This window comes from Cyprinus carpio, chromosome B5, assembly GCF_018340385.1.
Source record: "Cyprinus carpio isolate SPL01 chromosome B5, ASM1834038v1, whole genome shotgun sequence".
NCBI classification, from domain to species: Eukaryota; Metazoa; Chordata; class Actinopteri; order Cypriniformes; family Cyprinidae; genus Cyprinus; species Cyprinus carpio.
This window is the reverse complement of record NC_056601.1, coordinates 6,940,383-6,957,862: the sequence shown is the minus strand read 5'-3', so window position 1 is coordinate 6,957,862 and position 17,480 is coordinate 6,940,383. Positions and strand designations below refer to the sequence as shown.

General features: G+C 35.0%; 1 protein-coding gene across 2 annotated transcripts in view; it reads right to left on the bottom strand.

Moving 5' to 3' along the window:
- The window catches only part of LOC109090114 (zinc finger matrin-type protein 4-like), a 77,415-nt gene that overhangs the window by 39,889 nt on the left and 20,046 nt on the right, over positions 1-17,480 (bottom strand). For both annotated transcript variants that reach the window (XM_042723973.1, XM_042723972.1), the window contains exon 3: positions 8,855-8,944. In XM_042723973.1, coding sequence (XP_042579907.1) covers positions 8,855-8,944 — 90 coding nt within the window. The remainder of the gene's footprint in view (positions 1-8,854; positions 8,945-17,480) is intronic.

Here is a 17,480-nt window from a genome sequence, read left to right as displayed (position 1 = left end):
TACTTAATATTCTAATGATTTTTCGCATAAAATAAAAATGTTTCATTTTGACCCATACAATGTATTTTTGGCTAATGCTACAAATCTACCCGTGAGATTTAAGATTGGTTTTGTGGTCCAGGGTCACATATATCAATTAAATCATTTAAGGCTAATTTACCAACCCTCAGAACTTTTGAGGACTTAAATGCAAGTGTTTTTGCAAATACTGTTTTATGTTGTTAAAATTCTAAAATTCGTTAATAGTGCTAATAGTTGATAGTGCTGTTCATCACCTTTTGCCTATTTTGCCTTATTTTAAAGTGTAATCTTATACTGCACGCTCTAATAATTAACTTCACTTTGTACTTAAAGATGTCATTCACAATTTTGACAACTGCTGAGAATAAAATTATGGCAAAACTACATACAATATGCTGGTTAAATGATTGGCTAATTCATTGCTTGCAAGAGATAAAACAAAAAAGGGCTGTGGCAAAAAAGGTAGGGAAACATCAACACACGTAATGCAGTGGGCTTAATCTGACTGCCTGTGCACAGGGATACAAAAATGCAGAAGTAAAATCAGTAGTTCCCACAACATCCCTGGAGCTGTCAAATGTCCACCAGGTGACGTATTTTACATCCTCTGGCAGATTTTGCTGACAAATAACATGCAAAAATAATAAAAATGTTCATTTACTTATATTAATGACACTCTAACTGCATTTCCATAAACCTATGTCTGAGACTGTATTAAAAACATGTACCTCAAACTGATTTGAAAACAAAACTGAAATTAGTTTGTCTGTTATTTTAGTGCTTCATTTGTGCAGTAGTCCAGCATTTTGCATATCTCTGCTGTATCGTATAAAGTCACTTCAAAGTGACAAATAACTGCCTATTGCCGAATTAAGCAGAGACAGAACTGTTAAGGGTCTGACAGGGTTCATCAGGGCTGTGATGGAATAATCAGGAGGCTGATAACCATCTGATTGGAACAGCAGAACCAGCCTGGGGGAAAGAGATGCTGAATTTGTCATTGCTGTTCAAATACCAAGAAGAGAGAAATTATGACTGTATACAGGAGATCAGCAAGTCTCAAATGGAAAGATAAAGTGCATTCTTTTATGTATATACAAACTCTGTTATTTTATGTTTTTATGCAAGAAAATAACTATAATATACTAATAAAATTGTAAGAATATCAAACTGCCAATAAATTAACAACAAAAATATAACAACTGTATGGATCAAATTCTATATACAAATAAATAAAAATAAAAAGTCGATTAAAATAATTTATAACAACTGTATAAAATGTAAAAAATGCCCATTTATAAGCACAAAAAAATGAAGTGTTTTATATATATATATATGTGTGTGTGTTTTTTTTTTTTTTTGATTGATCATAAAGCAGAGTACATATTTGTGAACAACGGAAGACCTCAATTCAGCACTCAGCACTGCGTCTGTGGCTTGCAGGCAGTAGTTGCTGGTGAAAGCGCTCTGGGGGCTTTGCAGATATTGCTTTAGTCCAAAACCTTTTGAGTCTTAATTCTGTTTACACCGTATATATGGTTGCTGTGCAGCATGGCTATTGCTTTTTGGATTCAGAACCCTCAAAACCAAATGTTACAAGCACAAAGTGCTATTAACTGAAGTTCAATTATGGATTAGTCACTTATATTTCTTACTGTTTACTACTTATTTCTTCAAGCAAGAATGGAAGACTGTCCACTTCGAGAAAGAAACACTATGATAGAGGAAAAAAAAGGTCAGAAAACCCAAGACTCTGTCTGGTCTGCGTCTCCATGAGAACAAAATGCTATGCCAACCAAGGCAAGCACAGTGCTGTCACATCATATCAGTCAGGTTCCAATGGATACTTCAAAACCATCCCTATATTTGAGGCCCTCATCTCGTAAGCCATAGTGTAAATATATTTAATTCTTACAGCTTCATTCCTTAATCAGTAGGCAGTACTTAACACTGGAAAGATGCATTAGATCTTAGCTTTTGAAGACATGCAATATCTATATTAAGGCTATAATTTTTTTGCCAGACAATTTCAAATCTGCATTACCCACATTAGCGTCTGAGCACTGTTTCTGACAAAGTGAAATACCATGTCATAAGAAAAGTGATAGACAGGTTTCATTTTCATTCACATGTCATGTGTAAGCTCAGCATTACAATAGTATCTCCTTTTTAAGTCTGATGTTACGTCACCGTTTCTGGGACCAAGTGCTCTAACAGACCCCAAAGCAAACAACAAATGTTGCTAATACACACTCACTTTCTGCTGCAGTACTGAAAAATTATAATTCTTATCTTTATCTTCTTCATAGTGAAATCTCAGAAGGCCAGACAGGTAATGATTTATCTTTTCTAAATCTTTAAAATATTGGAAAAATATAAACACTTTGAGCCCGGAGACTATAATGTTCAACTCTAGTTTTTAAAAGTTTAGCTTAAAGTTGTGCTATAAATGAACAATACTCATAAACACCTCTTGAGAGATAGTATTCTTATTTGAAATAAGAGTTGAGGCTTGGACACAGAAACAGTATTCAATATCATGACTTAACAAGCAGATAGAGCAGCATTTCTCGAAATAAAATGGCCTGTGGTCTGCAGAAAATTCCTTGACTGTCAAAAAAAAAAAAAAAGATTCTTGCCTAAAACTATGGCAGGTGATAAAGTGTCAAATCAGCAACAGTGTTGATATTGTTAACTAAAACTATTAAAATCTTTTTTGTTAACTTAAGATAAAACATAGCTAAATAGATACATTAAGTAAAACAATAACTTATAAAAAATACAAAAGTATTTAACAAAATTATAAAAAAAGAAGATTACAAAGAAAACTGAAAAAAATAGAGTATATGAATACAATAATATCTAAATAATAATAATAAAATAATACTTATCAGCAATAATACACAACTGACTGCACAACATTGACTAGGCAGCAAGAGAGAACAGAGCAGGTTTAAACTGGATGAAATTGACACTTTTTTTAGTTTTTTTTTTTTTTTTTTATGGTTTCTGGTGTGTCTGCCAGCTCCAAACAGCTGAAAAGAAGACACGCAGCCAGTTTTTTATGGACTGTCTGAGTCTGAAACGGTGTCATTCAGTGAGCTGGAGCTGTTTTTGACAAGGTGAAAAGGGTGTTCTTTTACACATATTTTACAGATATTTTATGAAGACCCTAAAGAATCATACTGACTTGGAAAATAGGCATCCAATGTCCCCTTCAAACAAAGCTTAATCTGTGCATGCATCCCATTACTTTTTCAGTGTTTTTATAGGTTTTCCATATACATTGTGATTATTAATACATGTGGAACCCTGACAAAATTAGTTCTGCTGATACCCAAAAGAGAAGCGTAAACTCAAATGTAAAGAGGAAACTGCTGTATCACCCTCAGGCTGTCTGGACATTCCACACACAGTCACTGATCTGTCATTAACTGAGTGAAACAAAGTCTAGAACAAAAGCTGAAGATCCAGGCTCGAGTTCCAGCTCACTTTCTTCAGTCTACTTTCATTCTTGTCCTCCACACACACTCCGTCTGCCCTGTTCTCCCCTGGAAACACGAGCCCCAGCAGGGGTTGATTTAATCACCGCTAATTAAATAGGAGTAAGTATCCGATGGGCTATTCGATCAGTGCAGAAGTTGTCCCAGACCGCTAATTGTATCCTCTGCTACAGCCCTTGCATTGAGTTACAGTGTGCTGGAGACTTGGGGAGAGCTTTTTAAAGTGTCCTTAGGGGACCATGTAGCTATTAGTAGCTGCTGCAGACAGCTGATTTGTGTTAAGCAGATGGATGTGACCAGTGATCTCCTGTACGATCTGCTGCCACTTTATTAGGCGTTGAGAGAGCAGAGGACAGCTTGTTAGAACTTGGCTGCTTACTGACTCTATAATGCAGGTGAATTTTAGTTCTCCGCTGGTCAAGGGCCAGTTTACCCTCATACAACCTTGTGCTCTGGGAAAGAATCTAAAGAAAATGCAGGCAGCACTTTGTGTGTAGCTTTGACTGAAAGGTGCTGTACAGATGGACTGATTGACAATATAATGAAATTACTTACCTTTAATTATGAAGCACTCCCCTTAACATTTAAACTGTAGAAGGTGTAGTTTTGCATTTTTTTAAAGAATGGTTTGGGGAAAAAATTTTCACACAACATTGTTATTGAAGAAATCAAGAAAATCAGTATGTCTAAGCTTTTTATGCTGAAGCAAAATTGCTGGCGCAAAACTTTCAGTTGTTTTTAGTTTTTTTCTTGCTGTGGAGCCAAAAACATTACAACAGCATTCACACAACAGTAGTCATGTAGAGTTCATTGATCTATAAATATCAGAAAGAGCCATGTAGTGGAAAAATAATTGCTTTCAGTTCCACTCTACTCCCTAGGTCCCACTGTGAAAAGTGCTGATTTTGACTGAACGCCTCCTTGACTTGATCACACTTATAGGTTAATGACAGAGAAAAGGTACTCTAATCACAAAAATTCCACACCTTGCACTATTTTTATGTTGATTTTCAGAAGTACATTAACTGATTAGTGATGAGGGAGTGTAAGAGGATTAACTCAATATTTAAGTGGGAAAACCTACCCTAAACATTCAGATTTAATTAATTCAAACTGAAGACTTAAATGAACAGTTCTCTCTCCCCACTAAAACAAGTAACAAAATTAGTTAATATGACTCACATGCTATATTTCAGGTCTCATGGAGTCATATGATAGCTTTGTTTGAAAAACAAACTGTAAGGGTGTTTCACAGCTGGCTTCTTTAGAGCATTTGTCGTGGAATCTGGTGAAATGTTCTCTTTGTTGAGGCATATACTGTATGAGCATGACAATCATACTTGGATATGCATCAAAATAACTGTATGAGATTGTATGAGAGTGCCTGAATGAGGTGGTGTCATCTAGATTAAAAAACTAACTCTGGAGTGGCTCGCTTGTGGAAAGAAATCTAACCAAGCTGTATCATAATTTATAATGGGAAATACATAATGTAAAAAGCAATAATGTCTAATTCTGGAGGCGAGGACATTAATTATTGCAGTTCAAAACCAAAGAGTGTATAATATTCAGTTAATAAACAGCCAGTATGTCGGTAATATGCATGCTAATCAGCAGCTAGTTAATAGTGAGAATTGGTCCTTAAAATAAAGTGTTACCATATGTATAGAACATTGTTACAAAATAGGGCTTTCATTTGTTAAAAAGCCACAGGTCTGAAAGCACCCTAAATAGTCTCTTAAATGTAGCAATTTTTCTTGCTGAAAAAAAAAGCCAGTTTTGGCCTATCTGTACTCATTGACAAGACATGGCTTAAAAATTTGCTGCCCAAATTGCACAAAGTCTAGTTTGTCTGCAGAGCCTATTGATAGACGATACTGTACATGGACACACAGAGATCAATGGCTATTTGAATGTCTGTTCATTGCTACAATCGATCTGATACAAGCTAAGTGTTAAAGTTCAGTTGAAGAACTCAAAAGCAGTATGCTAGTCTTTTGAAATCTGGCCCTTGGTGGTGGTTCCCTACACAATAATCGTATACTAATCACCTTCATTTCTGCAATTCTCTGCCAGTGTCCTCACCTCAATAGCTGGTCTAATGATGTATACAATTACTGTGACCCTACAGAATATCAATAAAACATATACAGCATTCAATATCATTTAATTCTAATCACATCCCATAGCTGATGGCTACGATTTTGCATTCTCTGACTCTCGCATAAACATTTAGATGTGCATTTGGTCTCCTGCAGTGGGAGCTTTGTTGGTCTGGAAGCTGTCTAAAGAACATGTAACATCTGCAAAAACCACAGGCATCATAGACTTTCTTTGCCCAACCGAGAGAGCAAAAAGGCTGATCCCAGCAACATTCACACATCCTTGTGTTTATGAACCCCTTTTGTTGTGTGAATAGCCCATCAAACATTGCAATGTTTTATCCTACTGAGAGAAGCAGAGCAGACAGACTATCATCTCAGCGAGACTCATCTCAGAAGATGGCTGAAGTTCAGAGTTGAGTTAGACTTTCTTGAACTTTCTTGTTTGTTTCTTGAATTGAATTGGCCTTCATTTAAAACCTGCTCTATTCTTAAACCCAAGGTTAAACAAATATAAGATCATCTATTAACTCAAAGTGACAATGCTGTACAAAACCAGATGGATCAAAACATTGTCTCCTTACGATGAAACGCGGGACAGATGTGCTTCAAACCTTGAGTCACCACTACAATCATCCATAAATAGGGCATTAGAAATCACTCACACTTTATTTTAAGGTCCAATTCTCGCTATCAGCAAACCATGAACTATGGGCGAATTCCAAATGGCTTTTTTGCACCCTTGAAGGGCACTTCGAGAAGAGGACACCATTTGTAGGGATGTTCCAAATGAAAGTGAACAACTGAATCCCTTCATGAAGTGCCCTTCTAGAAGTCCGTTGGCAAAGGGAACATGCGATGGTCACTTCACGGAAGTGATTTCTTTTTTTGATCATGTGATCTTCAGTTATGAGATCTTGCTAATAGGCTAATTAAATTTGTCTTTATTTTAATATTTTATAATACTATAAAGAATTTTTCATCAGAAATATTATTTAAGATGATAGTGTAAGCAATTTTAAGCAACTTTAGTTTGAAAAAGCTTATTAGTAAATAAGACACAATTAGACAATATCTGAATAAAATAATAATAATGAGAAGAAATATATATTTGCAACAACTGATGGAGTGCTGAATGCTGCACACATGTGTAGCATTGTCAAGGTAACATATGGTTAGTCATTCCCTTCACCAAGGGAGTTCCAAACGCTTATATGAGACAGTAATGCCCTACACCCTTCAAAGAACACACTTCAAGGGCTCTACCCTTCGAAGGGAGTAGGGCATATAGATGCTCACTTCCATTTGGAATTCACCCTGTGACTTTTGCCTCAATAAACTCCTAATTTGCTGCTTATTAATAGTAGTAAGGTACTTGATAATTTAGGTACTGGGTAGGATTAGGGATGTAGAATATGATAATGCAAAAAATTTACTTTATAAGCACTAATAAACAGGCAATATGTTAATAATAGGCATGCTACTAAACAAGTACAGTAGTTAATAGTGAGAACTGGTCCCTATACGAAAGTGTTAGCAGTAACTCTAAGTACTCACCATGCAAACAAACATACTATAAAGAAGGTTTTCTAACCTGGGTTTGCCAGAGTTTTTACTGGAGGACTTGATTTTAGGGGAACTAGTTATGATTTCACTCATTACCACAATCAAATAATCCCAGCTAGTGGTTGACCGATATATATCGCCAAGGCCGATATATCAGCCGATATTTGGCATTTTTCAAATAACGGCATCAGCCGATAAGTTTTTCTGCTTGGCCGATGTGTTCAAGGCGGAACTTTTATTTTGATGGCGCACCAGACTTTTATTTTGCCCAAGCGCACACAGTGCTCACACTCTCTCTCTTGTTCGTCGTCGTCATTAACAGTTCTGTCTAATATGGATAGAATTCTGTCTAATAATCAGATAGAACGGTTAAACAAAGGAATTTCTGTATACAGAAAGTATTATAATGATTGCTTTTATATTAGGCCTATTAGTAATAGAAAGGCAAACATTATAATACTTTCTTGTTTGCTGTCAGCATTAAGCAAATACGCCTTTATATAATTTAAACATTAATTTCACAACCTTGCAAACTAAGTCGATTCCAGCAGTGAGATCTTGTGAAGTGTGTATGTGTATCCAGCATGATCACGTGTTCTCTGCGTGATGAATTGAATGCTTTAAACTATAAACTCGTGATTTCAAATTATGCTGTGCTTTATGCATTTGCCTACTGTCATATTCAAGTCATTTTTTTTTCTTTGTGCTGTATGTAAAATGAGGGTTACCCTGGCTTTAGTTGAAAAATATGATTCCTAATGCACACAAACTTCCCAGAATACTGAGTGCCCTGTTGGTTACAGTGTTTACTTTCTTTTTAATTATATTCATATTAAATATTTATTTATTCGTGAAAAATACCATCATCTAAAGTATAAGCATGTTTCTTTTACACATTTACTTTTTAATCCATTGTCAAATGATTTCAAATTTCTTAAATATTGATAATAATAATTTTAAAAAATCATATCGGCCCCCCTGCTTTCCAAGATATCGGCATCGGCTGTCAAAAAACACATATTGGTCGACCACTAATCGCAGCTATAAACAAACGAAAAACCATGCGATAAAAGTTATTTTAGTTGACAAAGATGTCTATCTGTGTACATCTAACTATTTTTTAGCATATTCCGCAATGAACAACACATTTTTTTTTTAATTTCAATGTACTCCAACTAGCTATTTTTAAATGCAAGAACTCATCCCATGGGAACCCTTAAAATTATTATTATTTTTTTTAATCTGCTAAATACCACCTAAATCCTGTCACGTAGAAACTAAAGTGCACAATGAAATTCTATCACTAATATTGCATAAAATGTGATACATTAATAATAGCCAAACTGTCCACAGATGCAGGCTGATTCTTTGTAATTCAAATGTATTTACTTTGATTTCAAAAGAAATTTGCATCATACCTACCTAAGTTCAATCTATTGTATTAAATGTTTGCATTAAAGAAGGCAAAAAAATGAAGTGCTTTTAATGGGGTTCATGAAGTATATTATTGTATAGAAAAAGGTTTGGCTGTGGAGAGCAAGACTAGAAAAAAGGTTTAGCACCCGGATCTTTTCAAAGAATGGTTCAGGGCAAGTCATTTATAAATACAATACAGGGGTTTCATTTGTAACAATAATAAAAAGAATAGGATGAGATACTCACGTCATCTGTCCTGAGCTTCTTAGCTGGACATCCACCGTCTACTGGATGCAACATGTAATACAGACGCACTTTGTTTGCATGTTTCCGGCTCTGAAAAAAAAAAAGAATGGGGAGGAAAAAAAATTAAATAAGTGTTTATTATTTTTGTACACAATCAGATGATTCTGCAATCGGAACTGAGTGAGAAGTGAACGGCAGTGCCAGTCTCACACACAGGCCAATAAATAATTACTGTGGTTGGCGTTAAGTGAGTGTGGAGCCACAAATCACAAACCCATCAATTACTTGGGTTTGACTGCACAGCTTTCAGAGAGTGGGCCAAATCAATTCACTCCTCAGTTTACCTGAAAATGATGTTGTTTGACAAGAGGGTAATTGAACTTCATCCTCAACAGAAAAGAAAGAGGCAAAGTGTGGAAATGAAGGACAGAGAGCGGCACTGGAATAATCTGCATTGAAAGCCACTCATTTCCTCTTGAAAAAGTGAAAGATTTTCTGTCTGCTTTTCTTGGACTCTCAAAAAAATGACACATGGACCTGGATGAAACAGACCTGACTGACTGCAGATGAATGTGGTTCAAATATATGATCTGTCATCTTGTGTTTGGAGATTGCCTGAGAGAATCTTATTAGCCTGGTCCTCCTATTTCTCCCCTCAAGAGAGTAAATATGAAATGAGACAGAGAGAGATGGAAAGGGACAGATGGAACTTAAGATTTATTGAGAATGCTTCTGTTTCAGCACCTGTAGTGTGTGCAAATATTAACATATTTCTGTTCAACCTCTTCAGCAATAATTCTATCCATAATTTCTCAGTTTCCTATAACACCAGCATGCAATAAATATGCAAATTTGTCTGTTTCTATTCTTGCCTGTCAGAATGTAATAGTCAGGTGCTATCAATTGATTTTCTCTAAATAAATAGTTAAATAAGATACTTTGTATATTTATATTACATATTTATATGAACTGTACTATTTATTTATTTTCAGACTAAGCATTTTAACATAAAATTTGCATAAATACATACTATACTTGAATGTGTGTGTCATCATGTTTGAGATTAACTGAATTAACCCCAAAGAAATCATCAGATGTAATCACAATTAATTTAAAAAAAGTTATTAAAAAAAAAAAAAAAAAAAAAAAAAATAATATATATATATATATATATATATATATATATATATATATATATATATATATATATATATATATTATATATATATATAAAACAGATGCTTCACAGCCAGAATACTCAGCAACAAACAGTGGGCTTATATTTGAGTAAATGACACTTGTGGACTAATCTGACCTGAAGCTTACCGTTACGTACTCTTGACTCCAGGGAGTCTTGGGTATGGTATTTACATGGTAGGTAGACAAAACTAGTCTCAAAGGGTTAGGTAAACTCAGATTGGGGTTGAACTGTCACAGCAGTAGATTTAGAGAGCCACAATTTAGCTTTAAGCACAAAAAGCCCATGATGTTCCAAACCCCACTGTCGTTTGGCCAGAGGAAAACATTGAGCTCTACTCATGGGTAAGCAAAGGGGAAAAATAAATGGCAAATAGAGAAAGCTTTCAAAACTCATTACTGTAAAAGGACCCACACTCCACTGGCAAAGGACTGTTTACCGAGACATGTCTTCTTCAGGGTTTACTTTATATGAGTTAAAGAATAGATGGCTCTGTCAATACCGAGGGCAGGATTACTGAGTTTATTCGCTTGAAAAAGACTCAGTTTTACTATGACATCATTTCACCTTTCCTCAAACATAGATGATTCTGCAGTTTCTGATACCCTTGTTGCTAAATTACTTTTTTAAACATGTAGTGTAAGTAGGGCTTTTTAATAGATTCATCAAGGAAAAAGCAGACTCTGCAACCTTTAGAGATAACAACAGCATGTGTGGCATAAGGACGCACAAATTAAAACCAGTCAAATACTGTTTGGTGGCAAGAAGACAGTAAACTTCCATGCTGAGACACATTTTAGAGGAACACAGACGGCAACCAAGCACAGAGTTAAATTTTGTCTCGTACCATTTCAGTCTGACAAAATAATTTGCAGGAAAAATTGTTTATAAGGAAAAGCCTGCTTTACTCTACATATTGAATCCTGCTCATGCTGCGAGCTGCTCGTATTTTGTTCTGGGCTTTGTCTATACTGGTTTACTGCATGGCTTATTAGAGTTTTGAATACTAGAACTCACCAGTGGAATAATGATTATGCACATTTCTATGAAATACAGTTTAAATGATAGTTCTCCATAAAATGAAAATTCTATCATTAATTACTCACCCTCATGTCGTTCCAAACCCATAAGACCTTTGTTCATCTTAGGAACAGAAATTAAGATATTTTCAATGATATTTTAAAGCTTTCTGACCTGGAGGAGAAGAATTGTTTTCTTTGCGTAAAATGTATTCTCGTACACTGAAAAAAATGTTTCATTCATCCAATTACAAAAATTTAGGGTAATGATTCACATCTATATTTTTTAACTTGATCCAATGAAAAATAAATAACTTGCCCTAAGAGCAAATAATTAATTTTTCATTGGCTCAAGTTAAAAAATATAGATGTGAATCATTACCCTAATTTTTTTTAATTGGATGAATGAAACATTTTTTTCAGTGTAGCTTTGTAAAATTATGTTTGAACCACTGATGTCACATGGACAATTTTAATGATGTCCTTACTACGTTTCTGGGTCTGGGAACATTTCAGTTACATTGCTGTCTATGGAGTGTTAAGGTGCAAAAATCCAACAGATGGTGCTGAAAAAATTTTTTTGTAACTATAAATTTTAATTATTTTAATTAGTCATCTGCATCAAATAAACTAGGTTATCGACATGCCACAGATCCACTGCATATTATATTCCAAGGCACTATATGCATCCACACTATTTGGCCTCTGGTTGCTTAGTCACTAGAACATGTTCAGACCCAGTTTTGGAAGCAGGAATACTATCACAGAATGCCAGGAAATTGAGTGGGATTTCAGAATCATGCCAAAACCTCCTTGCACAATCATATTCACTATCCTGATGGAAGATTTGTAGACAAAATCACAGCACCTCTGTAGATTACAAAAAAAAAAAAAAAAAAAAAAAAAAAAAAAAACAGGACAGGCTATTAGAGCTTCTTTTTGTCTATTATTTTGAAAACATTTCAAACAAACCTTCACTTTAACATGATCACCTTTCAGCAAAGCATTAAAAAACATGAATTTTATTATTATTAAAAGGATAAAATACTGAAAAAGTACCCCTTAAAAAAGCTATGAAATATGAACAGACAAAATTCCATTAGCATGAATACAAGACAAACCAAACAGAGATTATCTTAATATAGGGAGATGAGAGGGTCTGTATTACTTACTATTAGAGAAAGCGTAATGGCTAACTTGGATCACGTGTGCCGTAATGACCAATCACATTACAGCCTTGATGTCACTGAATTTCAGTCAGAGTTGTGCAACACTCAATTGCCGTTTACGGATACCATAGAAATGAATGGGAAGTGCCATAAACTGAATCCCACCTGTCACAAAAAGTCAGTGACTTCTCTTATAAAGCAGCATTTTTGTCATGGTAAACTCTAAAAATAGTTTAATCCAAAAGTATTGTTTGGTGTAAAACTTGTTGAAGATTAGCAGATAGGCTGTCGATCCATTAAATGATAAGCTGTTTTCTCTAAAAAGCTGTTTATTCGTCGTAGTGAAGCCTCTCCTCCACTGACATCCATTAAAAAAGGCCTCTAGTCTCCTTTCCTACATACTGCCAGACCGTAAGCGTTAGCAGCTTTAGCCGTTATGCTTTTTCAGCCAATAGTTGCTGGCTTGCCTTCAAGTGGCTTTGAACCAAATACTTCTTTACTGGTAGTAAAAATCCTGAGCATCAAACAGAAAGACGTGACTTGATATTCTGAAAACGTTGTGCATGGTGAATCTAAACGGGGATCAAAGTGTGGAAAAGTGAGTTCATTAGCAATCAGACTTTTGAGTATGGAAGACTTTCTGATAGACCCAAGGGCTCTTCACATGATATGTTTTCATGTTTTTTTTTTTTTTTTGACAGGCCCTCATCCATATTTCATCAGAGCTTCACAAGCCTTTGTTCTGTCCATTAACACCATCTTCTTCCAATTTGTTTGCCGCTCCTCCCCACTTCTAAGAGCTAAAGTAAGTATCAGCAGAGACAATAAAGAATTATCTTACAACTTCAGTTTTACCAGATAATCTGTAAGATCCTCAAAGCATAAAAATCCACTGCAACAATATTAAAAATAAAATGCTTTCTTCAATAGATGTATTGTGCTTTGTGGTTTCAAGTGTTATGTTAACTGTTTAGGAATTGAATGCCAATTAAAAATAAGAACAAAACATCTTTATATGCTTTATAAGGTAAAATACAACAATTATTGTATTTTGTGTGCCGTTTTTACTCTTATATAAATATATGGTCATTTTATCTTCATGCTGCAAACAACGAATCCTCTGCTGTTATGTCTGGTTTGTCCTCGCTGGTTTGACCTTACTAACCTGTAAAGTCACCGCTCTGACAATGAATCAACAGAAAAACATTTATGGTACAATTATGCTTTGTGGAGTTTGTGCAAGAAAAGTTATATATTGCCTTTACTATAATTGAGTGCTGGATGCAGTCATCAAAACACTGGACAATGTAACTGCATAGCCTTTGAAAAACACAATAAAAACTCTTAATAAAATGATCTAGACTGCTGGCTTGGCAAACATTATTTAACTGCCTTTGTTCTTAACTATGAAAGAAAAAAAAGTGAAATCAGCAGGCAATGGATTCATTATTTTGTAACTGTACAATATGAGATACTAAGAAATACAATTACAGGTGCTTTTTTCTTGTGAAAAAAAATTGTTGCATTTGAACATTTTGATGCTGGGATGAGAATCACGTTGATTGGTTGGCCTGATGCATCCCAGTTTTATTCTAACTTGTTTTAATAAGCACTATATTAAGAAGTGTCTTCTCTTTATATGACTCTAACGGCTGATAGGCCAACAAGAACATCCCGATTTAGCCAACTGTAAAGGAGCTAATTGAGGAAGCCAAATTTAGAGCCATATTTAAAGACATTACTGATCCTCACTTAGATAATAACAGAGTAGATGTGTTTAATAGAGCTATGCTGAAACAAAGTCAGACCTCTCACAGCTCAGCGACAAGTTTAGCTGCTCACAATACAAGATTCATATGTGTAAAGCAGCTTATATCCTACAACATGAGGCCATTTTTTACCTGACATTTTGCATGACTGATTAATTTGTTTGTTTTTGATCACACTTACTCTACTTTTGAGGAAGCTGATTTCCACCAGAATGAAACAAGACAAAAAGTTTAAAATAAGAAATAAAGTCACACTGAAAGATATCAAGTCATGATTTGGGTCACTATAACAATATTTTTTATATCCTGCTGCAGAGGGAGGCTTACAGGCTTATTTATACATTCATAATTAATATATACAGTACTGCTCAAAGTTTTAGGGTTGGTAAGATTTTTTAATGTTTTTGAAAGATGTCTCTTTATATTGACCAAGTCTGCATTTGATTGAAAATACAGTAAAAACAGAAACATTTAAAAAGTATTATAATAAATATGTATTATTTAAAATTTAAAATAATAGTTCTCTGTTTTAATATTTTTAAAATGTCATATATTTTTGTGATGGCAAAGCTGAATTTTCAGCAGTCATTACTCAGTCTTCAATTTCGCGTGATCTTTCAGAAATCATTCTAATATGCTGATTTAGTGCTCTCTTTCTCTCTCTCTCTCTCTCTCTCTCTCTCTCTCTCTCTCTCTCTCTATATATATATATATATATATATATATATATATACAAACACACACACACAGTGCCTTGCGAAAGAATTCATAACCCTTCTTTTTTTCACAGTTTATGTTGCTGCCTTATGTTAAACTGCTTTAAATAACTTTTTTCCCCACATTATTCTATACTCCATATACCATATTGTCAAGCAAAAACAGAATTGTCATAACTTCATAAACTTATTAAAAAATTCAAAAACTGAAATAAGTACATTACATGAGTACTCTTACCTGTAACTAAATATATAGCTGAAACACCTTTATAGCCTCAAGTCTTTTTTGTTTGATGCGACAAGCTTTGCTCATCAGAATTATCTGCCCTTCTTCTCGTCCTCATCTCTTCACCTCAAGCTCTGTCAGGTTGGATGGGGGCTGGCAGACATTTTCAGGTTTCTCCAGAAATATTTGATCGGGTTCAAGCTCATGCTGTGGCTGGGCCACTCAAGGGCATTCAAAGAGTTGTCTATTAGCCACTCTTGCTGTGTGTTTAGGTTCACTGTCCTGTTGGAAGGTGAACATTCTATCCAATCTGAGGTTCTGAATGCTCTGGACTGGGTTTTCATTAGGTATATCTCAATATTTTGGTGCATTGAGCTTTTCTTCTACTCTGATCTGTCCCTCAGTCCTTGTCTTTTCTTTAGGGATGGTACTCTGCAGGTGATGAGCAGAGCTGGTTTTCTTTCAAACCTGATGCTTGGAATTGAGGTTCATCAGACCAGAGAAACTTGTTTCTCATAGTCTGAGGGTCCTTTAGGTGATTTTTTGCAAATTCCAAGTGTGTTTTCATGTGTCTTTACTGAGGAGAGGATTGAGTCTGGCCACACCGACATAAAGTCCAGATCATTGGAGTGTTGCAGTGATATTTGTCCTTCTTTAGGTCTCTCCTGTCGCCACATATGGTCATGGAGCTCAACTATAGTGACCATCAGGTTCTTGTTCACCACTCTAACCAAAGCCCCTCTCCATCCATTGCTCAGTTTGTCCAGGAGGCTGGCTCTAGGAAGAGTCCTGGTCGTTTCAAACTTCTTCCATTAAAGGTGCTGTATGCAGGATTGACACCAAGTGGTTGAACTAGGTATTGTAGTCCAAATTAAAAATATTGGAGAGGGTTTTTTTCACCCGGCCACTCCTCCTCAGACTTGACGCACACGCAGGTTGCCAGATTGACTACACCAACAGGAACAAGCGCACTTGATGAAATTAAATACGCTGTGTATTCCGCCAACTGTCAACCCAGGGTGCCGAAATACATTGGGTAAACCGGCAGTGGGCAGGTTTCACAAACCAAAACAGAGACCGACATTCCAGCCCGGAACCCACATTTTCAAGGGAGAATAATTGACTGTACCATTGTTTTTCAAATAAACAAGTATGTTAACTTAGTGTGTTTCTTAAATATCTGCAAACATATTATGCTATTTTCATGCTTTAGTAGAATCAAAATCTGACATACAGCACCTTTAAGGGTAATGGAGACTACATGCTTCTGTGACCCTTCACTGAAGCAGAATTTTTTTTCCGAACTCTTCCCCAGATGTGTGGCTTGACGCAAACCTGTTTCTGAACTCTACAGGAAGTTATTTTGACCTCAGGGCTTGGTTTTTGCTCTGATATGCATTATCAGCTGTTAGAACTTTTATTAAGAAGTGTGTGCCTTTCCAAATCATACCCATTCAATTTAATTTGCCACAGGTTAACTTCACTTGAAGTGTAGTAACATCTAAAAGCAATATGAATGCTCCTGAGATAAATTTCAACTGTCCCAGTTAAGGGTATGAATACTTATGCAATGGAATCATTTAAGTTTATTTGTTTGTTTTATAAATTTGCAAAGATGTTAAAAACCTGATTTTTGCTTTACCATTATGGTGTATGGAGTGTAGATTGATGTGGAAAAAAAGTAATTTAAAGCAGTTTAACAAAAGGCAGCAACATAATAAAACGTGGAAAACAAATGAAGGGGCATGAATACTTTCGCAATATATATGGATGAGACGTGTAATACAGCCAAGTATGGTGACCCATACTCAGAAATGAGAATGAAAATACACGTGTAACGGTAATTTGGATCTGTGCCGCTCTTAAAGTGAAAGCAGGCTATTTTCCTGCGGCGACTGTATGTGTATTAATCAAACAACAAAAGACAAATTCAAAGTCACACACTGCTCTTGAGTGAAGGATTTTTGTAGCTTTAAGAAACAAAAAAGTTTCATTCTTACAGTGAAGACTATGCTGTTTTATTTTACATTTGATTATTAATTTCTGTAGGCTGTAAACTGCTTGAGACTTGCATAAAAAAAAACATTAAAGCACAGTTTGTTTCATTTGTATCTTTTTATTCTATTGTATTTGTCCTTTGCTTTTTTATCACTAACAGTTTAATTATTTTCAATAATCTGGAGGTTTTTTAGTTTGTTTGTTTAAAATTCCGCTGGTCTCTACAATGTAGATGTCATAGCAAACTTATTTACAGAAAATACATATTTTGTAATGTATCACTTTCTTTAAATAAATCACTAATATAAAGTTTTGGTCATATGGCCCCCTCATAATTGTGTTAAATAATCGTGATTACAATATTGACCAAAATAATCGTGATTATGCTTTTGCCATAATCGAGCAGCCCTACTTTTTTCCCCATTTTCTGTCCTAATTTTACAGGACAATTAATATTAATTCTAAGTGCATTAAACATGGTAAAATGTGTTAAAAAGAAATTAGGTTAAACATTGATATTTCATGATAATT